At 38.6% G+C, this 23590-nt stretch overlaps 2 protein-coding genes and 1 long non-coding RNA gene across 4 annotated transcripts in view; 1 reads left to right on the forward strand and 2 right to left on the reverse strand.

Moving 5' to 3' along the window:
• LOC132433273 (uncharacterized) overlaps positions 1 to 23590 on the forward strand; it is a 295039-nt gene that overhangs the window by 197893 nt on the left and 73556 nt on the right. For both annotated transcript variants that reach the window (XR_009521103.1, XR_009521104.1), the window contains 2 exons: positions 1470 to 1620; positions 15695 to 15812. This is a non-coding gene — a long non-coding RNA (uncharacterized lncRNA). The remainder of the gene's footprint in view (positions 1 to 1469; positions 1621 to 15694; positions 15813 to 23590) is intronic.
• On the reverse strand, positions 14497 to 15588 carry CCER1 (coiled-coil glutamate rich protein 1). Its single transcript, XM_060023879.1, has one exon. It carries the CDS (start codon positions 15586 to 15588, stop codon positions 14497 to 14499), a length of 1092 nt encoding a protein of 363 aa, XP_059879862.1.
• The window catches only part of EPYC (epiphycan), a 35617-nt gene continuing 34331 nt past the window's right edge, over positions 22305 to 23590 (reverse strand). Inside the window, exon 6 of the mRNA XM_060023878.1 lies at positions 22305 to 22475. Within this exon, the coding sequence (XP_059879861.1) occupies positions 22305 to 22475 (171 nt within the window). The remainder of the gene's footprint in view (positions 22476 to 23590) is intronic.

The raw sequence follows: 23590 nt of genomic DNA on the forward strand, positions 1-23590 counted from the left end.
TGGGAGCTGTGTCTCCCACCCCAACCCCAGTTCCCATGGGCATGTGAGAGTAAGCAGTGCGCCCTCAGGCAGCTTCAAAAGATGCCAAGTTCCTCGAGGGAGCACCAGATTTCAGGAGGACAGAAGGCTCTGTCTGAGAAAATGCTGGGAATGCTGGGAAAGCTGCTCACCATGGCGGGGTCCACTGGGCTTCCTATGTGTGCTCCTAGGGCCCACAAACAGGATCTCGCTCTCAAAAGGGACTCTGCATTCTGGATATCACCTTGAAATTCTTCTCAATTCTATTCCTGAATTTGTGTTTTCCAAGTGAAATCTGATCTGGTGGGATGATGGAGAATGCATAGGGGGCTTAGAACCTCAGCTCACCTGTTATCTTGCCTCCCTGGGCAAGACCTCAGCCACCTGCTCCCCCGGCTCCCACCCCATTGTCCAGTGATGCTGCCACCTCCAGGGGACCTAGCAAGGGGCTTGCGGAGGGATGGGGATTAGCAATGCAAGCCCCACACTCAGACTTGTGCCGGGCTCCTGGGCAAGTCTATACTCACCCCTTGCCTGAGGGAGCTTGACACAGAATGATAATAATAAAACCCACCAGAATGGGTTTATAGAGAGATCACAAAAGAAAGGAAAAAATAAGTTTTTTCCCCTTGTTTTTTTGCACAAGGAGACCTACATTTTCATTTGCACTGGGTCCTGCAAATTATGTAGCAGGTCCTGACTGGAGGTTTCCAAAGGTAACGAGAAAGATGATAGGAGAGCAATAGTGAGTAGAGGGATTGGTGAGAAGAGGCATCAGTTAGACCCTAGGAGAGGAGGAGGATGGATTGATAAGCTGAGACAACAGGGGATGGTGGACGTTGTATTTTGAGCAGTGGCTGAGGAACAGAAAGACATGGAGGCTACCCTGTCACAGATCTAAATGGAACTCTAGGACAAGTCTAGTGTAGGTGGACTGAACGCTAATGCTCAGTTTTATTGCTGATGGCTTCCGCTCAGGGTACCAAACAGAAAGTTGAGAGGTTCTTACAAGCTCGTTCAATAAATCCTTTCCCAGGGGTCATTTAGCTAGAGAAACTGCACTTCATATTGGAAACAGCTCCTCTCGTGGAATATAACAGTAAACTCATGGTATGTGTGGGCAGGTAGAGGCCAGTGGGTAGGTAGAGGCAGTGGGGACAGAATTTGGGTCTCATTGTAAAGAGCTGGATACAACCCAAACCACTGAGCTTACAGAGGAAAAAAGAACAGGCTTTGAGTGCTAAAAAAAACCCCAATTTTTAACTCTGATTACAGACCTTAATTTCTTTGAAGTTTATCTGTAAAATGGGGATAGTGATAATTCCTGCTTTCTGATTGCTCAGGATTGTTTAAGCATTAAAGTATTTAATAAATGTGAAATTGCCTTGCAAACAGCTACATAAATATTAATCGGTACTTTAATTCTATATTCTTTTCTTTTTCTTTTGAAGGAGTATGGGATACTTCAAATTACTCTGTAACAGCATTTAGGAGAGAGATGCTGGAGTCATGCTTCATCATTGCCAGCCCTATGTCTCTTGAAGGTTAAACCTCTCAATGACGAAATGAAAAATTTAAACACAAACCAAGCAAAAACAAAAGGTAAGTTCCAAATCAGATGAAAACTAAGTTTATATATATATGAATGTCAATTGTGAATGAGTGACTGTCCTAGAAGATATATATCAGGGTAAAAAGAATGTGGGAAGAGGAAAAAAAAAGGTTGTATCTTTGTGAATTTTAGAATATTTTTCACTTCATATCATGTTCTTACATCTAAGTAGTCTCTCTTTTTCTGTGTTATTTTCTCTCTCTCTCTCTTTTTCAATATAGTATGGAAGAGTCTAAAATGCAAGGGGGCTTAGCCCTACTTACTCACCTTCTCTCACTCACCAGTGGTATACCCACAAAAGAGCAACTGTGGACAGTGTAAAAGAAAAAAATAAATTTACCAATCTAAAGAGATCGATGAACATTTCATTAAATAATAATGTCAGGATTTTAGAAAAGGAGTTTTAGACAGTTCAGAAACTAAAATTTGAGTAAAATGCTTCAGTTACCACCTTAGTTAATTAAAACCCCAGCTTAATTCAAACTAATGTTTTTGAAACATCTTTTCTCAAACATGCATTTAAAATTTAAAGTAGATAACATTCATCTCTTCAATATATTGAGATTTTGGAGACAAAATTCAAAATCATATTGTGTCCCCAAATTGTATCTTCTTTTTCTCCCGGTGGAGATGAAAACAGCAACTAGATTCGGGTATAAATATTAGGTGCTGATACCAGCTCAGTTCTTTTAGGTGCAGGTGCAGGCAACGCTTCTTTGAAAAGATCGCCACCTAGGGGAAATTATAAGTCAAAGCAACATCTGCAATGCACCACACATGCTGCATAATACCTGGTGACATACTTAAGAATAAAAACATGTAAAATGTTCTCATATTTCAGTAAATGAGGTGAACCACCTACAAAACCCATACTAACTGGTGGCCCTAGAATATTTTTTTGTGTCTAATTTTATGTTTATTTGTAAGTAACATTAGAACTGCATATAGGTTTGCTTATGCATTAGGGCTTGACTTCTAATTTTTTCCTCAATATCTAGAAATACTTTTAGAAAATAGGTATCCTAACATTTGATTACATTGGGGGCAAATTCTTCAACTTAAAATTAAAAATGAGGAGGAATTTTAATTAGGACCCTGAAAATGTTTGAGCCTAACATGTCAAATATTTCTATGTCAATTTAGTCTTAGAAATTAACAAAAACATTTTCTCCTTAAACTCATTTGCTTCTGAGCATTTCTGCCTAAGTCCCAAATCAGAACAAGTAGAGTGAGAGATAATTTAGTTGGTTGATTCAGGTAAATATAGGCTATTTTTCTTTGCTTCAATTTCTGTTTTTGAACCACTGCATTTTCTGAAAGCAATTCAACATGAAATATGATCCATGTGGTAATCTTTATAATCTTTATAATCTTTATATTCAAATAACAGAACTTGAAAGCAAAAAATCTTCAAGGTAGTTTTGAATGGATGATTTAGCAGCCGTGAGAAATTTATGTCCTGTTTAAAGAAAAAAAAAAAAAAACTGTTACCTTCAAAAGTTAACTCTCTCAAAAAAAAACCTCTTAAAAGTAATTTCGAATTAAATCACATGTAATGAAGATAATTTTTTGTTAATTAGATGCCTCAGGATTGTGAATTTTTAATGCATCAAGTATTATCGAATAGGCGAAAGTATAAACAGGGAGAAAACAACTTTATGGATTATTTGAAGAAGTTTTACTGTCCTGTGTTTACCCTCATTAGGTCAGTTGTCATACTGTTTAGTGACTAGCTATTAACTCCTCCATCTTCCCCATTAAATGGTAAGATCCTTGGAGGCAGAGACTCTGTTTTGTATGCAGTCATTTCCAGGGTGGTATTGAGCCCGTGTCTGTTCTGATTAATTGGTACCCATAGTAAATACCAGTGGTTGAATATTTTGAATATAACCCATACATGTATCTATACCACTTAGAATGTATATAGTGCCTGACATTTAGGAGGTATACAGAGCATAATGGGTGAGTGAATGGCCTCCAAAACTGGACCTACCCACTGCTTTGTGTATGTTTACCGAATGTACCACTTTCCCACAAAAAATAGAAGAACATAATTAAGAAGTTAGTCTACTGTAGAAGGCATAATTAACATTTGTAAAGGCACAGGCAAATATAAATTATTCTCATCCCTTTTTTAGGTTATCACTAGACTAAGCATCTTTATAGGTAATCAAAAGATAATGGTCACCAAAGGGAACTATTTTATCATACAAAATTGTATTTCTATGTAAACATGTATAATCATATAATGATATGTATATATATAAATAATCACATAATTATATAATACACAAATAAATATAATCTTAGGAATGAGTAGTAACTTTGGTAATAGAATAGAAAAGATTCTTAAATATATTAAGATGGATTATAAATTTATCTACCTAGATAACTAAACTTGACATTTGATCACTGCCTAGTAAAATTATTTAAATTACTTGGCAGTTCACATGTAACACCCCTAAGATATGTTAAATCCATCTAGTACTGATTAACTTCTGTCTGCAGAGTAGATGTGTTATGAGTCTAAACTTTATTGTGCTATATTTTTTTTTGTAAAAATGGCTAATAGTAACGAACACCCTAAATGCTGAAAAATTCTGCATTCTAAAACATACTTGACTTCCAAGATTTTATCCAAATCCTGTGGCTCTGTCTTGTGTATGTAATCTAGACCAATCAGCTTTCTCCTCCTATCCTTCAACAATGCATCACCACATTTGAATCCCCATCAGATCTTATTCTCTTCTACTCCCTACGGTCTCTCTTTCCCTCAAAGCAACAACTTTACCAAACTGAATAAACAAATCCATACTAATATACTAATATATTCACCAGGAATTATTAATTGCCAACTCTCTCCTGATATATACAGAATCTAATAATTGACTTATAAGGATAAATTTTGTCTTAAGCTAAAGGAGTGGCGACGCTTAAGGTGAGATGTTTAAGCTAGAGAGAATATGAATATGCCAGTGACCAGTAGAAACTATTTTAAATAAAATAGAGTTTTAAAGAACAACGAGATGTAAACACTCTGTCTTTTGCCTATACTTATGGCTGGGTCTGTTGGTAATCTTAGGGACGTAGGACTTGTAATACCTTACATGACATTATTCCTAGATAAATTCTTATTTCTTTTTATGTTTCATCCACATCTCCTATTTAGATTCTTACTCTAATTCCTGATACTTTCCTTATGGCGAAACTTTCTCAGCTTTTACACTTGGATTCTTCATTAGACCCAGATGCTTTCAACTGACTTCCTGATATTGGTGACTGCTTTTACTTTTTATACTGTATTTAATTTTTTCCCCTAACTGTGACTGCCATGTGTCAGCCCTTAGGCTCTTCTCCTGCCAGTAGCTAGCAACTTTTCATTTCCACCCACTTCCATTAGTGACAGCTGATTCCTAATTTAGAGAATTAAGAATTCTGCAATAAGAGTGAGTTTTATACTTTCACCTTAGAAGAAAGAGGAAAGGGGCCAGGAAACCTCTCTAATGATGTGAATATTCCAGCAGTTTTGCACTCTGCTTCTTTTCTGTCTTTGAAATCTCTCATCTCATAAGTAATTTATCACAGAACATTTGGACATCAATTACTGAGACTCAGCATTTTTCCAGGACTGTATTACAATATGCAGTATGACTGCAAAAATTTGACTTGGAATATTGACTCAGAACTATATACTTGAATAATCTGAACTGAATTTAAAATTTCATCATACTTCCATCCATTTCACAGAGCAGAGTTAATGATATAAGGAAACAGACTGTGTGGCTTCCAGCCTCTGTCACCTGTTAGCTGTGTGGCTTTAGGTAAGTTGCTCAGTAGCTGTTAGCATCAGCTTTCTCGTTGGTAAACTACGCACGTGTGCTTAGCCCAGGCCCTGGTAAAGGGTAAGCGCTCAGCAAATGCTAGTTTAAACATGGAATAAGATGTGTTGGCTGTTTTCAATTTCCAAGCCAGGTACTTTAAACTGTAGACTACATTTAAAGTTTATTATAATGTGCACCTAAGAGGAGAATCGTTGTTGTGGGCATTATCAAGGAGGTTCATACTCATGAATCTGTGGCCCAGCAAGTCAGAGCCAAGAGCTTCCCTATTACATCAAAGGATTTTGTGTTCTGTTCCTATAAGGATCTGTCTGTCCATGAGGACCAGTCTGTTGTATAACAGAGAATTCAGGCTGCAAGAGATGTGGTCGGGTACCTGCTACTCTAACAGCTCCTTCCTTGCTCACCCTGCTTTATGCTTTCCTACTGAAAGTGGTTTTAGTACACACATCATGAATAAGTCACTGTGCTTCCCTGTTAGAGCTACTTGATAATCATAGTTCATTGCATATGATTTAGTTATACCTATTTTTTCATAATATTAAAAATGTTTATTGAGGGCTTCTTATATGCAAGACTCTGCACTGGAAGTAGAAAATCAGTTCCTTGCCCTCTAGGATTTTCTAGGCAGAAAAGAGCCACAGTCAACTATAATTGTAAAAGGATAATGGAATTATTAACGGAGTGAGTGTGAAGGAAGTACAAAGCAGGAGTACCTACTCTGGGACAGTTGATGAATGCATTCTTAAGAAAGTTGTAAATGTGGAAACTAACTGTCTAAGGCAGAGCCAGTCCTTAGCACTGATTTATGCTTCCAATAGAAGTGGTTAAGCAGCTGGAAAGAGCTGGAAATAGGGCAGTAATACAAATACAAATTATACCAGACCAACAAATAAACAGGTTTGTCTCTTTCCTTAACAAATTGTGCTCTAATAAGTGGCTGTGATCATTAATAAATTAAATGGTGCTCAAGTCCTAGGAGGTAATTGACTTTCACAAGTCTTGCATTTAAAACTAGGCCAAGGGACATATACCCTCATTTTATTTATCAGGATTAAGATATTAAACTTTATTTAGTTTAGGAATTTGGATTTAAAATGTAAACATATAAATTCCAGATTTGTTCATTGTCTTCTCTGTTGTCAGTATTAAAAGCAAGACAGATATAATTGCAGATTGCTAATGTTAATTAGTGGAGTTAATGTCAAAGGGAATCCAGAATAGATAGTTTTGGAGTAATGCCTTTAAACTCTTATTAACAGTGAAATTTATTATAAGTATAAAAAGAATAATCCATGGAAATCCAAGGCCTCTTGTGGGTCTATGTTTTCCCTCTTTCCTTTACAAACTTTGATAGTTTATTTTTGTGGCTTAGTCTCATTGGGCAAAAAGATACTATTATTAAACAACACAACGTATGGCAACACATTCAAACAAACAATATAAATATTTTAATATGACCCTTTGTGCCAACACATTTGCAATACTCCTTTTATATGTGTCAATGTATTATGTGTCACCAAAAATGCATCTGTAAATACGACAGGAACACCATGACCATTAATATTTTTATTTAAAGGTTTTGTTAGGTTGGCCAAAACGTTCGTTCAGGTTTTTCTGTAAGATGTTACAAAAACCCGAATGAACTTTTCGGCCAATCCAATACCTTTGCCACTAGGTGGCACCTAAATATTAATAGTTGGTGAGCATATGTTCTGCATAAGAAGGCAAAATAGAAAGTAAATGAGAGAAAGGAAAGTTAGTTTTATTAACTTTGTTTTGTATCTAAATATTTGTGCTAGTGTATATTTTGAGGTCATGGGTTTATTGCAGGAAATAGTGTGGGATTCATAAAACTTTTTTTTAAGAAAAAGAAAAACATAAACTATTTTAAAGAAAAATAAAAAAAATCAAGCTTGACTTTGGAAAATCCACTGGGAGCAAGGGAAAATGTACAGCCATTTAGTCTTGACCTCAGCTTGTTATTTTATATTATAATCTCTCAGTTCAAGGGAATGCTACAGTCAATAGAAAATCACAAAAAATACAGTTATATATAGCAGCATTCTATATTCCATTTGCATTTGGTAGTGCTATTTAATGATAAATGCCATATGAATTATCAAATCTACTAGTGATTTTTGTGAGAATTGATAAATTAACATCAGTTAAAAGTCTTAAATTACTAGAACTAAAAGTAACATGCTAAAATCTAAATATATTCATAGGAGAGAATATTCAAATATTTCATGATAACAGAGTATCAATCATAAAAGTTCAAATGCCATATGAAAACATCAGAAGATGCTAATATCAATAGTTTATCTTTAGGTGTAGCACAAGGCAGAACCTTCAATAATGTGGTAATATTATGAACGTTAACCAGTTATCTTATACACCTATAAAATTACCTACAAATTTTATGAATATTTTCCTAGAGTAAAATTTTGATTTTACTTTAATTATAGATGAACAGCACCACAACAGTATCTTAGGCTAATTTATTCCACTCAGGTATTTTTTTCCCACCAAATATGTGTATGTTGGTACACATATACATAAAAATATTAATCAACAATTAATACTTTAATTGTTAATCAACAATTGTTAGATGGTCATTATATGAATTATATAAGCTATTAAACTACTACTAACAATTATAATTGAGACGGAGATATCAGTATTTCTTCCTTAGGTACCGTTGTTACCGAGCACACACTGAAGAGACTATGTTTTTTTCTACCCTCTTTGGAACTCAGGTTAAGCTTATTAAAGGAAATTTTGTTCCTAGAAAGGTTGTTTTAAATAAGACAACAGGGAGATATGTTCCAATAATACTGTACAGTGGACCCACAACTTTGAACTCAGAATAGAGGCCTTTAAGTCCCGAAACAATTTACTTCTTTAAATTGCAGGTCCTTGATCTGTAAAAGGAAAATAAAGCATTAGTTCATAGTGTGGTTGTATATGATAATGCGTGTTAAAATCTTGCATTTGCTTAAATGTTTTTTGAATTCTTAGATTTCTGTTCTGAATAGCTTTTGTGTTCTGCATAAGTGGCTTATAGTAGGTATTTAATATTTATTGAAATTTTCACTATCTTCAGGTATAGCATAAGACAGAATCTTCCTCTTTAAGCATTTTGATACATGCATTTTGATTTTGAAAAGATGCATTGCCTGTATGGGAAGGAATGATCTTGACTTGAGTGGATAATTCTTAGCTCTAGCTATCAGAGTATTAATGTCAGCCATAAAAAGAAAGGAAATATCATGACCTGGTAGTAAGGGGAGGAGATAAAGGACAGAAAGTGCACTTGGGGAATGAGTTCAGCTCTAGAGATTTAAGTGGTTTTCACAGTCCTGCACAATGAATATATGCAGCTCAAAGTAATGTAACTGACTACAGTTATCCAAGAGAAAACAAGACAGTTAGTGAATTGTTTTGTTAGTTATCTTGTTAGATATTACATTTATACTTGCTCTAATTACTAGCAGGTGACTTTTAGATACCAGATGTCAGTGGTATCATCTGTGCATGAATTAAATACTTATTATTATAACTGGTAGATATTGAATATATCACTGTTCTGAGTGTGTGGTAAGCACTGACCCATTTAATCATCATAATCTCACTTACCACCATGAGGTAGATACTATAGACGAGGAAAATGAGAAGCTGAAATTTCAAGAATATGCCTTAGGTCACACAAGTAGTAAATAACAGAAGTTTTGAACCCATAAGCCACAGTCTCAATCATTAAATTCCCAAGAGGGCTCTACAATGGATCAAAACCCCACAGAGCTTCTAGGTTTTTCACGTGTATGCACATCACTTAGACGTCTTTATACAAAGCAGATTCTAATTCAGTAGGTCTGAGTGATCGGCATTTCTAACAAGCTGTCAGGTGGTGCCCCTAATGCTGGTCCATGGACCACAGCTTCAATATCAAGGTGCCAGGGTACTGCATTTGCACACTTTTTTTTTTTTTTTTACCAGAAATCAAAACCAAATTTCCAGGACAAGCTGGTTCACGCTTAGTTCAGTTAGTAACAACTATAATACCTAGATATCTCAGTCCAACAAAACTACAATGAGATGAGGTTTCCTGAGCCTTGTTAATGGATCGAGACTGACCTAATGTTCAGAAATTGAGATGATGTAAATTTTGGAGACTAATCCCTTGTCGGTCACATCACCAGCAAATATTTTCTCCCATTCTGTGGGTTGTCTTTTCATTTTGTTTATGGTTTCCTTTGCTGTACAAAAGCTTTTGAGTCCCATTTGTTTAGTTTTATTTCCATTACTCCAGGAGATGGATCGAAAAAAATATTGCTGTGAATAATGCCATTTGCAGCAACATGGATGGACCTAGAGATTGTCATACTGAGTGAAGTAAGTCAGAGAAAGAGAAATATCTTATATCACTTATATGTGGAATCTGAAAAATAAAGTTATACAAATGAACTTATTTACGAAACAGAAACAGACTCACAGACTTAGAGAACGAACTTATGGCTACCGGGGTGGGGGGGGGGAGGGTGGGGGGGGAGAGATAGTTAGGGAGTTTGGGATTGAAATGTACACACTGCTCTATTTAAAATGGACAACCAACAAGGGCCTACTGTATAGAACAGGGAATTCTACTCAATATTATGTAACAACCTAAATGGGAAAAGAATTTGGAAAAGAATAGATACATGTATATGTATAACTGAATCACTTTGCTGTACAACTGAAACTAACACAACATTGTTAATCAACTGTACTCCAGTATAAAATAAAACGATTTAAAAAAGGAAAAAATAAAATAAATACATAAATAAAAGAAATTGAGATGGTGGCTTTGATTATAAAATGTAATTTTGTGGACAATAACAGTGATTTAACAGTATATAATGAAGTTGTTCCTAAATATTTGGTTATTTGGTCTTCACAATCGTTGTGAGTGGTAATAAGGTAGGACAGCTATGCCTGAGGAAACAGAGACCCAAGACTACCACCGCCGCTCTCAGGCAGCAGTGACAACACACAGGTGCCCAAACTCTTCTCTTCCATCAGCTGACCCTGAGGTCGAGCTATGTTCCATTAACTGGCTGAAAGTTAAATAGATGTAGAAAAATGTTAATACTGAAACAGCTAAGATACAGCCACATTCTGATTTTGCTTTAAATACACAGATAATCAAGGCCAAAATGATTCAGAAGCATTAATATTAAGAGTAATTTTCAATTGTGATTAGTTAGTTTGAACCTGTAAAAATACAAACAATTTAGCCACGTATATCATTTTATTATGCTGTTAAAATCGAAATTAAACTGAAGAAGCTATTTTCTCATCCTACTCACTCCCTTGCCCCAAGACCACCTAACGGGTGATATTCATATCATATTCTTCCCAGACTCTGTGGGTTTGGTATAGCTGGGTTATTTAACCTCTTGTGTTTATTTTCATGGAACTAAATATGTTGAAATAACGCTTGTCCTCGTATGCAGATGTTATAAAATTTTATGAAACCATACTCAGAATTCAGAGTTGATCTCTAAATGTCAAGTGTATTTACCATCCTTAGAAGACTAATATTTTCACAGAAAAAAAAATCCCTTTAAGTTACTGTGGAGACAAAGTAATGAAGATAAATCAAGAAACGCTGTCAGTCACTGGAAAGGAAAACACCAGAATCTCTCACATAAAAACACCTGACAAGAGACGGCAAACCTAGGCCTTGTAAATATATTTATGATTTATTAAGTTATTTTTCTGACAGTTGACAAAGGAAATAATACTTTCATTCTTGAAAGACATGGATAAGTGGCACCTCATTAGCATTGTGTCCACTCAAGGTTGAAATGATTTTGAGAATGAGAATTTTTTAAAAATTGTGAATTTTCTTCAAGCATACTTACCTCTAAAACTAAAGACGGGGTTTATTCTGAGCCATAGTAACACTGATACTCCTGAATCATCATCAGGTGGTGTGGAGCATCTCCAGGGAGCTCCAATCATGCTGAGCAGCAATGCCTAGGACCCTGTCATTACATGGTAGTGGGAGGGTAGGTCTCTGAAAAGTGTAATAGGTGTACTGGGATGTCTAACCCTCCCATCCCCCGACTTGATTTAATCACTTCACATCAGCCTCCAGGGTTAGTAAAGGGACCATCACAGTATCTGGCTAATAAAAAGAAATGAGTTCAGGTAGAGAATCATCAGTGACTAATTGTTTTCTCCTTTCATTAATTTTTTGCTGGTGTCTATTCAGAAGATATGGATAGTGTAGAAACGAGCAGGTAATATGGTTTCTGCCTACCGCTGTCACTTCTCTTTGGCCAGTCCTTCAGGACACTGTTGTCCTTCTGTCCTCAGTTCCTCAAAGGCACCAAGTTCCTCCCAGCTGTCAGCGGCCTTTAGCCTCAAGGCTCCCTCTGTCCACAGTAAACATCCCCAGCTTCACTCTTGGGTTCCCTTGTCATATATACTTCCATAATAGTGTGTTTCCTTTAGAATTCTTGCAGTGACTAATTTGTCCAACTTCATTTAGTGTCTGTCCTTTCAACTAAACTACAAGCAGCATGAGAGTGGGGATTTTGCTTACTCACCACTGTATCCTTATCACTATTCACTGTGCTTGGCCCCTAGTAGTTCCTTAATTATTTGTTACATAATGGTTCCTGAACGAAACTCTCGAGGCACTCCTCATATTTGCATCCCTTCCAATGACTACTGGGTAATGTCTTGCGTATGTGGAGACAGTTAATGTGTGCTGAATTTTGTAATGTAAAAGTGGAATCTTTTATAAGAATAACTTGAGGATTGTCCTGATATGATTGTGAAGAAATTCAGTCCTAAATGAAAGTGTTTCTTTAATGAGAACTTAGAGATTGAGGATCATGGGTAAAGTATTTTGGGACTATGACTTGTAAGGATTTATTGATCAATATCAGCAGCAGGATTCTTCTGTGCATTAGAAATGCATAATGGGTGGTCAGTTTTATACTACTTTTATAGGTCACTCAAAAATTGCATCTTGTAGAAAATAGTGACTTCTTAAGAGTATAATAAATGTTTGGTTATTCACTGCTGTAGCTTGGAGGGTTTGGTGTGATTTAAAAAATCCCACAATGTTTGTGTTAGTTTTTCTTCTTATGTTCATCCTGTTGGCCACTGAAGTATTGCTGAATAAGAGGTCTGATATTTAAAAAAATAAGAAGTGAGATGCAGAGTAGTTTCATTCAACACTTTTCTTATTTATTTTTTAACAGTTTAAGCTTATCACCCCTGAAAGCTGCAATAAGATCAGCATCCAGGCAAGATATCACCCTACAGTCTTCTCTTCACTAAATACTGAATTCTGGTTCAAACTATACTTAGAAGTATAGTTTGTCAAAAGACGTAATTTTTGAGAAGTGGGGCTCAGATTCTTCATCTAAGAAAATATGCTATGGCTAGAACCTTTATTAAGTTATGAGTATTAAGGGTCCAAGAAGAACGGTATTACTTCCTAACAATGTTTGAATAAAAGCTGTTATTCCGAGTGATGAATTTTCCGTAGGTAATTGTTTACACATTAGAAACTAGCTCACGCAGCCTTGCACTTAAACATATTTGTTTTACTCTCCTTTATAAGGAAGACAACTGGGAAAGAAATTAAAAAAAAAGATACTCCACCCCCAAAAGGCCAATCATCTTTTTTTTTTTTTTTTTTTTTTTTTTTGTGGTATGTGGGCCTCTCACTGTTGTGGCTTCTCCTGTTGCGGAGCACAGGCTCCGGACGCGCAGGCTCAGCGGCCATGGCTCACGGGCCCAGCCGCTCCGCGGCATGTGGGATCTTCCTAGACCAGGGCACGAACCCGTGTCCCCCGCATTGGCAGGCAGACTCTCAACCACTGCGCAACCAGGGAAGCCCGCAATATCTTTTTTTTTTTTTTTGCGGTACGCGGGCCTCTCACTGCCGCGGCCTCTCCCGTTGCGGAGCACAGGCTCCGGACGCGCAGGCTCAGCGGCCATGGCTCACGGGCCCAGCCGCTCCGCGGCATGTGGGATCTTCCTAGACCGGGGCACGAACCCGTGTCCCCTGCATCGGCAGGCGGACTCTCAACCAGTGTGCCACCAGGGAAGCCCAAGGCCAATCGTCTTTAAAAAAAAAAAAAAAAAATCCATTCTGCAAAAACTATTTTTATTATTTCTGTGAACTTATGACAAGGAATGTATCCAGGAACAAGGCTTCAAAATCTAAGCTATGTTCCACTGTTTGCAGTTTGCTTGGATTTTAACTAGGTGTGCAAGTTGACTTCTGACCATGGGGAATCCTCTACATTCATGGATTTATGGATTGTTGAGGCCATGGCAGATAACCAGTTCCACAGAAGCAACTTCACGCTCTTCTGAGGAAGATCCGTAGCACTGTGGAACAAGGAATATAAATGAGCAATGCCACAAGAGACTGCAAATGGGGTTACCAAGATACAACCCTCAAAAATGAACTCTGAAGGTGGAAAAACTACAAGAAAAAAATATTAAAATAGGCGTTTTAAAAAAGTTTCAGCTATCATGTTAAGAGCACTGATGGACATTCAATAGACACGGCACATGCTTCTTAGGCATGGAATGTATAAATCTGTTATAAAAAGAAACATTTTCAGCACTGCCAGAATTTAAAAACAAAAAATGAAAAACTCAAGCATCTAGAGGGGAAAACACCAAATGAAAAGATTCAAACTGTAGTAATGACTATTTGGCCTTTAACTATTTCCAGTTAAATTATATTTGAAAGCTCTCCCTCCCCCAGTCATAGCCATACACAAGCACACCAATTTTTAAACGTTTTATAATGGCCAAAGAAGGGGTTTACATAGATATATTTGTTAATGGAACTCATTTTTTAATTAGTTTTTAATAAGTTCCTAATTCATTTTAGCCTCACATCAGTTCCATCTCATTCCCCAGTCCCTTTCCTGATGTCTAACAGTTAATGTTCTGTACCATGAGGTCAGCTTCCTGTGGCACTTTGGGAATTATCTGTTTGGGGTTTCAATAAGTACAGTTTATAAAGTTCTCTGTCTCTTCTTCAGCCCCCACTAAGGTTGATAAAGGCATTTCCAGAGACAAACGGTTCTCTTCCTCCCTCTGCTCTTCCTCCTCCAGCCCCTCCCCTTCCTCTTCATGCTCCTCCCCCTCCGCCCCCTCCTCCACGGAGTCAGGTTCTTCGGCCTCTTCATCCTCGCCCTCTGCGTCCTCCTCCTCGCTCTCCAACTCTTTGCAGTCACACTCCTCCTCGCCACACTTCTCCTCCTCCTCCTCATTTCTCTCCTCTTCCTCTACCGGCTGTGGGCTTGGAGACTGGTTTTCCTCATCCGGGTCCGGACTGAAGGCTAGAGAGGGATTCTGCCCAAAGCTATACAAAGTTGCCCGCAGCTCCGCGTCTTCCTCGCCACCGCTGGAGGCCGCATCGTTTCCGAAGGAGCCGGCCGCGGATGCGGTGCCGCCCGCCTGGGCCTGCTGCGCCCGCAGTGCCTCCTGCTGCCGCATATCCTCGTAGATCTGGTTCATGATGAACTGGGTGGTGTTCCGCGGTGCCCGCAGGCCGGGTTCCCGCCACCCGCACAGATTGACCGGCCGCAGCAGCGTGCTCAGATCCTCTGAAGGGCTCCTCTGGAAGGAGCGGCGAGGGTCGCGGCGCAGGCCGCGGCCCCGGCGGCCCCAGTGCTTCTTCCGGGCCGGGGGCCTCGCCCAGCCGGGATTCCAGGGGCTGCGCCAGCAGGAGCAGCAGCAAAGGCAGAATGGGTGCAGGCCGTACACCCGGATCACTTGCACCCGGCCAGGGGGCTTCCAGAATCCCTCCGGAGGTGGGTGCCAGGGTCCTCCCCAGCGCCCCCAATTAGAATACACGGCCCAAGAGGGACGTCTGGGTGGCTGGAACCAAGGTCCTGAGCCGTGCTGTTGCTTCGGCTGTTTCCTTGGGGGCTCATACTCGGCCTTGGGACCATAGCGATGCCACTGCCTGTAAACCGGAGCGCCCCTGAGCCTTCGATGGCAGGAAGACCAGGTGCTTAATGGGGCAGAGGACGCCCCCCCGTGGCCCAGGTTAAGAGGATCCTCTTTTCTATCGAGGGGCTGGGTCATGATTCAGGGAGCTCTGAGAGGTCTAAACGGAAGCGTCCTAGAAGCTGCCGTCAAGTTTGGCCAGATCTGACGGTCTGAAGAGCCTCATGTCTCTCTCTCTGCGCAGCACCACGTGCCTGCTGTTGGGATCACGCCTTTCTCTCCAAAAGGACCCCTCTTCTCTGCTCGCTCGATCGTTCTTCCACGTAATCTCTGCCCCTTGGCACCCGGGTTGTCTCGTCCAGGTGAGTTTGGGTGGGACTGGGGCTGGGTAAGGATGGGGGGGAGGAAGGTGTTGGTGGGCGACGCGCAGTGAGACCCGCTCCCGGGTTCCACACACCCCCGCCTCACAGGAGGCTCGGGCTGGGGACGGGAGGGGCAGGGGTTGCGCGTTACCTTGCGGCTCCTCCTCAATCCAGGTGCTTCACCGCCGCCGTCCTGGCTAGACTGAGGCGGGGTGGGCAGCGGCAGCCTTTAAATACCGGCCAGGGGCCCTGCGCGCCCACCGCATCCTTGGTTGCCCTGGGAGACAGCCAATTGGGGTTGAGGTCGTTGTCCCTGGGCGTGGAGTTGGGGTTCCGCCCAGAACGAGGTTGCCCGTGAACATTCGCAGGGGGCTTGTGACGCAGTTTTTGAGGGAGGTGGCGAGGGGCGGGAGGCTGGATTTGTGCTGCCCACGTTAGGAAACGCTTGAGGCAGTTTATCTGAACCCTTAAACCACCTTGAGGTGCGAGGTTGTAGAAGATGGACCTTCGGCTGAACGCAGAGGTGGGGGTTGGGGAAGAATTTGTGTATCGAAAAACAATATCCTACACCTTTGGGACGGCCCAGGGGGTAAAGAGAAAGCCCTCGGAGTCAGAAAACTGGGCCCCACTCCTTACCTTGTGGTCTGTGCCCACTCTTCTAAATCCTAGGAGCTCTGTGTCAACGTACCTGAAACAAGACGGCAAACGTTTATTGCGTGTGCTTACTGCGCGCAGGTGGGCTCATGGCACATAATCCTCATGCCTACTCAGGCACATAATCCTCATGCCTATCTTATGCAAGATAACAATCTATGCATTGTTACCACATCTCATAGATTAGGAAACGAAATTAATCTACCTAAGGCTGTGGGACTGATGAATTTCAGGGCTAGTAAACCTGAGCCTGTTTGACCTCAGAGTCCAAATTCTCCATGAGATTACTATACTACACTGCCCAGGCACCTTAAATAGGACTCTGGTGATGAGTACAAGGAATCTGTATGGACAAGCAGTTTACTAATTGTAGCATATGCAAAACATATGTCCGTTGATTAAACATTACCAGGATGTATACCATGGGTTTGTACCTAAAAATGCTAGTATGCCAATTACATTTTTCCCTTTGTTAACCAGACAGTGTGGTACCTTGGGAGCTTTTATAGTATTAAGGTTAAGAATATGGGCTTTGATTTAAATAGACAAGAGCCTACCCTGAATGATACTATATGGTGGATACAAGTCATTATACATTTATCCAAATCTGTAGAATGTACAACATCAAGAGTGACCCCTAATGTAAACTATGGACTTTTGGTGATAATGATGTGTCAATGTAGGTTCATTATTAACAAATGTACCACTCTGGTGGAGGATGTTTATAATGGAGGAGGCTATGTATAAGTAGGGGGAGAGAGTGTATGAGGAATCGCTGTACCTTCTCAGTTTTGCTGTGAATCTAAAACTGCTCTAAAACACAAGGTCTATTTAAAAGTAGAGGTGTTTCCACTTCAACTTACCAATTAACCTCTGGAAGCCTCCAGTTCCTTACCCATACCATGAGTATAGTTATAGTGCCTGTTCCAGAGTTATGTTAAGGATTAAGTAAGGTATTGATTAAAGTACTTAGCACAGGTACCCTGTGAGCACTCAGTAACTGTGAACTATCATCAGTACCATATTTACATGCTTTAGGACTTGTAAAGAAATTGATACAGTATACGTAAAGATAACTAACCCTGTGCCTGATGCAAAAATAGACACCCCCATCCTTGGGTCCTTTTCTTGTCCCACTTTTGAGAAACATCAAGAAAGTGCTACCAGCCTTGATCCTACAGAAAACCACTGAGTATATCTCCTTATCACCTTCCTGTGTTGAGTGGAATTGTGCAAAAATGGAACACTGCCCACTGGGAACCTGAGTCCATACAAGCTTCCATTGAATGATAGAGAAGCAAAATTAGGGGAAGCCCTGATGCTTACAAAGGTCATTTATGCCTTCCTGCTTGAAAATTGAGAACAGTACATGGATTCCTGGTTCAGCCCTCCACCCTTTGCTGTGGGACCTATAGATTCCACACGCATCATTCAAGTTCATTTGCTCTGTGGTTTGCTGAGGAGACAAGCCTGCTTGACTCAAAGTGCAGAATGCTGACATTTTTAGCCTCCAATGTCTCTTTTTGGATGGAGACTCATACACTTGGCGTCAGCCTCTGATCTGCTTAACTTGAAACGGAATGGTGATAATCCAGATTTATTTTTCTAAGAATATACTTGGTATATGATATTGAGTTTTAATTAAGAGCTTTAGAAATTGAACATGTTGCTTAGTGGAATTCCCATCAGTTTCTTCTTTTTTTTTAAAAAAAGATTAACTCACAGGTAATTAAGGACATCATTTTTTTGAACAGTTGATGTGAACTTTATACCAATAATACTGGCTTTATACACTTTTTTCATGGTGACATGTATATCTTTCATATTCATCCTCCCTATTAAAAAAATTAATGCAGGATTGTTTTGTGCTACTCTTAAGAGAAGCAGCAAATTACAATTTATGATTATTGTTTTTTTCAATAGATTGACATTATAATACATGTACTGGTAAATCACCCAAGAAAATTAGCACAAGAACATGTTAAAAACCACTGTCAGAAATGCAGCTAAGAAATTTTAAAGACTTTTAAAATTGACCCATACTCTTTAAATGCTGCAAAATGAATTATTTTGATTCAACATTAAAATATAACACACCGTGTTTTTATATATTGTATTCATTTATATTGCTACATAAAAAGTTCCCACAAACTTAGTTACTTAAAACAACATACATTTGTTATCTCAGAGTTTCCAAGGATCCTGGAACAGCTTAGTTGTGCCCTCTGCTCAGGGTCTTACCAGGGCTGTGATCAAAGCATTTGGCCATTTGGGTTCTCATCCTGCTGCTCAATTAGGGAAAATCTGCTCCCAAGATTATTCATATTCTTGGCAGAATTTGTTTTCTTTTGTTTTCTGTGGCTGTATAGCTGAGGGCCATACCCTTTAGCTGTATGTTGGCTGAAGGAAGCCTTCAGGTTTCGAGGTAAACTACAGGTCCTCGAGGACAGCAGTGGTTCTAGCGGCCGCCCATAGTTCCTTTCCATGGGCTTCCTCAACATGGCTGGTCACCCCATCAAGCCAGCCAAGAGCATCTCCTTAGTGCTTCCTAGCACAATGAACACACACAGAGACACACACACACACACACACACGTATTATAATCATGGAGCTTGACTTTTGTGACATCACTCACCTTTGCCATATCCTATTGGTCAGAAACAAGGCCCAGGTCCTACCAGCACTCAAGGAGAGAGGATTACACAAAGGCATGAACACCAAGAGGCAGGAAATCATTGGGGATCAACTTAGAGTCTGTTTGCCACACGTTTCAAGTCAATGCAGTAAAATATGTCCTTCGTATTAACTAGTTACAACTTTATTTGGGAGATTTTAATGATATTGTTGCATTTTGAAATTCTGATAAGTGCCATGTGATAGCATGGGTTTTGCTATGTTTTATGTTATTCAGAGCATTATGTTGTTAAGTTGAAAACACTGCAGTCTTGGTGTTGATTTTTGTGCATTTGGGTGACTTGAAAAGAATGAATCCTAACACTTGATGGCAGTAGTAACTCGTTCAAAATTCAGTCAGTGAAAGTCCTTATATGAAAGAAACTACGTGAAGTTAGACCCTTTATAAATATATTTGATCATGAATACCTTATTTAAATTACTCCAGGTTGCCAATATTAATTATTATTTATTCTAGTGTGGTGGCATTGGGTATATTTATTAGAGTTTAGTATTTTTTGACAGGCTTTTGGAACTCAAACCTCAGCTAATTAAACTTGTAAATAAAATTCTTTAGAGAAAAGTTGGATATACCTGATACATTTGGTCAGAGAAATGAAATACAACAAGTATTTCAGATTTATCTTTGTAACCAATGCATTGCTATGTTATACGAAAAATAATGTCAATAGAACTCATTTTATGCACTCTCAAAAACGTGCCTTTTTCCACCGTGAATATAATCATGTAATTTGAAACCATCTAGCAGTTCCAGAGGCTAAATACAAGGTATTAAGCCTTTCTGACTTTTTGAAAGTGAGAAAAAAGGAATTTAAAATAACTCATTGCTTTGTCTTCATAATTTGGGAAGTTGTGGGGTTAGTTTGCAAATTGGTGAGGCATGTTGTGAATCAGGGAATACCACTTCAGTATTTTCAAAACATTTATGAATTCTCATATTATTTAAGTAAATTAGGAAGGGAAAATTAACTTTGTAATGAGATAACTACAAAGACAGTGTTGCTACAGATTTAAAGAGAAGTAAGGATGTGAATTTTACACTCATAATAGTACTATGTGTAGGTATTATTTGCTATCGTCCTTTGAAAATATTACTAACCCTATAATAACTCAGGGTTTTCAGACGATTAACACAACACATTTTAGGCCTGTCATCTGAAAAACCTGTGTATTCAGTAAGAATTAATTAGGAATTTTAAATGGAAATGTTTGCTTATAAATAGTTTTAAAGTACACTGTAATACGGGGCAATAAAATGCAGTGTCCTCCCTTTTGGAAAATAACCTGTAATATTTAGAGAAAAGTAAATGTGTGTAGCAAATTCATAAAGAAAAAAACGTTGTCATTAAAAAAAGGATTGTATTTAATCAGGGATCAGTTTTAGAGTTTTGGAGGCTAGGATGTCCAAGATCAAAGTCTCAGCTGATTTGGTTTCTAATGGGAGCTCTCTCTCTGGCTTGCACATGGCTGACTTCTCATTATGTCCTCACATGGCTTTTCCTTAGTGCATGTGCACATACATAAACACGCACACACACACAAACACACACACAGAGTAATCTCTTTTTCTTTCTCTTCTTATAAGGGCACAAATCCCATCATGAGGACCCTATCTCATGACCTCATCTAACCCTAATTAAACTTCCAAAGGCCCTGTCTCCAAACACCATCACATTGAGGGTTAGAGTTTCAACATATGAATTCTGGGGGTAAACATTCAGTTCATAACAACTTCTCTGTCCAGCCTGTACACCACTTTCTTGTATTATAAAACAGGGAAAAGTTACATTCATAGTATTTGAGGCGGGACAGTGGAGTGGAATAGGATAGACCTTTGGAGTCAGCCCTTAATCCAGGGCAAATTATTTAAGCTCTGTCTCTGATCTGTGACTTGGAATAGTCATTACTATCTCCAGCTCCTAAGATGTTGTGAATTAATACATGCAGAACACCTCAGTAGATGCCTGGTACGTATTTTGTGTCTGAGAATTGGCTCCTATTATAACAATGTATGTCCATGTAATGGGCTGATATGTGTTGTTCAGAATCAGTAGAGCTGTATGTGCCAATATGACAAACATCACCAAGAAATATTTTTAAGTGAAACAAGGAAGGTGCAGAATAGTGATTATCTTTTGTGCTTAAAAATCCATGTTTACATGTACTGATACATACATATTGGTGGTATATATATACATGTAGCAAATGCATACACTTTTCTGTAAAAAAAGGGAAATTATTTATGTGCAAGTTTTTGTTTCTTATGGAAAACTTAATAAAAGTATGCAAGAAACCATTGACTATTTCTAAGGAGTGGAGCTTAGGGTTTGCTGCTGGAAGGAAACTCACATTTCATTGTATACTCTTTTGTTATCTTTCAGTTTTTAAGCAAGTGCCTGTATTATTATCATACATTTCAGAAAGATCAACTTTTTATAGAAGGTACTCCTCAACTTCTTCCCTACTGTGATTTTCATATCATTGTTTATGTTTTCCATTTTGTATATTTTATTTTTTTCACAGGCACAGAAATATGCCAGTGTCAGTTTAAGAAAGGTCTGAAATGAGTTGGCAGGTCTTTAAGATGATAAAATATTTTTCAAATACTGAAGCTATGTATATTATTATGCTTATTTGCATGTTGTGATCATAATGAATATTTTTCCACAAAGCCATTATAATTTTCAAATATTTTTATTCTTTTCTTCATTTTCTTTCATGAATTTGAAAAAAGAAACATGTTTTAGTGAAAAAAAAGGAGAGAAAAGTTTAATTAAAAACATTTAAATCTTGGCAATATACCTAAAATGTTAATTTTTAATTTTTATTATATGATTAATTTAAAATTATAGAGGATATGAATCCCTAAAACTTGCAGATTACATGTGACATATAAGAATATCTGTGAAATATTTTCTATCTTTTAGTTTTGCACTTTCTGTACATCTTTTAGTTTATTCCTGATTCATCTCGTGTTTTCTTAGATTCCTAAATTGCTATCATATATTATAACTTTTAGCTGTATTTTATGTAATTATCTTTCAGAACACATTTTGAAAGTATCATGCTGAGTTTTCTTTTGTAAGAGAGCAGTAAGAATTGTTTTGTTGTAGCAGGCATCATAACGCTGACCATTATCTGCAATTAGACAAGATTCCCAATAGGCAAACGAGGTAGGCATATGTAGGCTTGAGGAGTTTTGCTGAGATTGATAGGGTTTCCATCCAATCGAATATCCTCTAGTGCCTTACGAATATAAGTCAAATTTTTAACATTGCAGAAGGTATCTTCACGCATCTCCAGAATGTTGTTATTCTAAAAAAGATTAAAATAAATGATTAGACATGATATAACATATTCTTGGTATTGATTAATAATATAGTCCATTTTGCTTCACCCCTGTTTTTACTCTTTCATTCCTTCTCTCATCCAAAAATGCACGTTATATGATTATTATACATCAAGCACTTTCTAAGCAGTGGGGATAAATCAATTAACATAATAACACAAGTACGGAGCTTGTACTTCAGTAATGGGAATATACAATAAGGAGGTGAAAAAACAAATTTAAAGAAAACAAGTTATTTCAAAAAAGGATGTGAACTCAGAAGAAAGGATGGTGACTGTGACAAGTTATCTTAAGAGGCAACAGTGGAGCTGAGCATGGAGTGACAAGGAGACATGGGCATGGAAAGAGCTGAGGCAAGAATATCCCAGGCAGAGAGAACACCAAGTTCCAATTCTGAGTAATTAGTATGGAAAGTTTAAGAATGGGAAAAAAAGTCAACATGGCTGAAGTGAAGTGAGGGAGAGAGTGAGCAAATGTCAGGAAGATATAGGTCTGGGCAGGGCCCAGAACTAGATTTTTTTTTTTTTTTCTGTACGCGGGCCTCTCACTGTTGTGGCCTCTCCTGTTGCGGAGCACTGGCTCCGGACGCGCAGGCTCAGTGGCCATGGCTCACGGGCCCAGCCGCTCCGCGGCATGTGGGATCTTCCCGGACTGGGGCACGAACCCATGTCCCCTGCGTCGGCAGGCGGACTCTCAACCACTGCGCCACCAGGGAAGCCCTAGATTTTTTTAAATAGCTTTATTGAGTACATTTCACATACCATAAAATTCGCCCATTTTAAGTGTACAGTTCAGTGGTTTTCAATATAGTCACAGACTTGTATAAGGATCACAACAGTTTAATTTCAGGGCATTTTAAACATCCTCCAAAGAAACCCCATAGATATTAGAAATAACTCCCCATTTTCCCCAACCTCTAGCCCCTGACAACTTCTAAACTACTTTCTGTTTCTATGGATTTTCCTATTCTAGACATTTCACAAAGGGAATCAAACAATATATCATCTTTTGTGACTGGGTTCTTCCTCTCAGGATTGTATTTTCAAGATTCGCACATGCTGCAGCATGTATCAGTACTTTT

Source organism: Delphinus delphis, chromosome 11 (genome assembly GCF_949987515.2).
Source record: "Delphinus delphis chromosome 11, mDelDel1.2, whole genome shotgun sequence".
Lineage (NCBI taxonomy): Eukaryota > Metazoa > Chordata > Mammalia > Artiodactyla > Delphinidae > Delphinus > Delphinus delphis.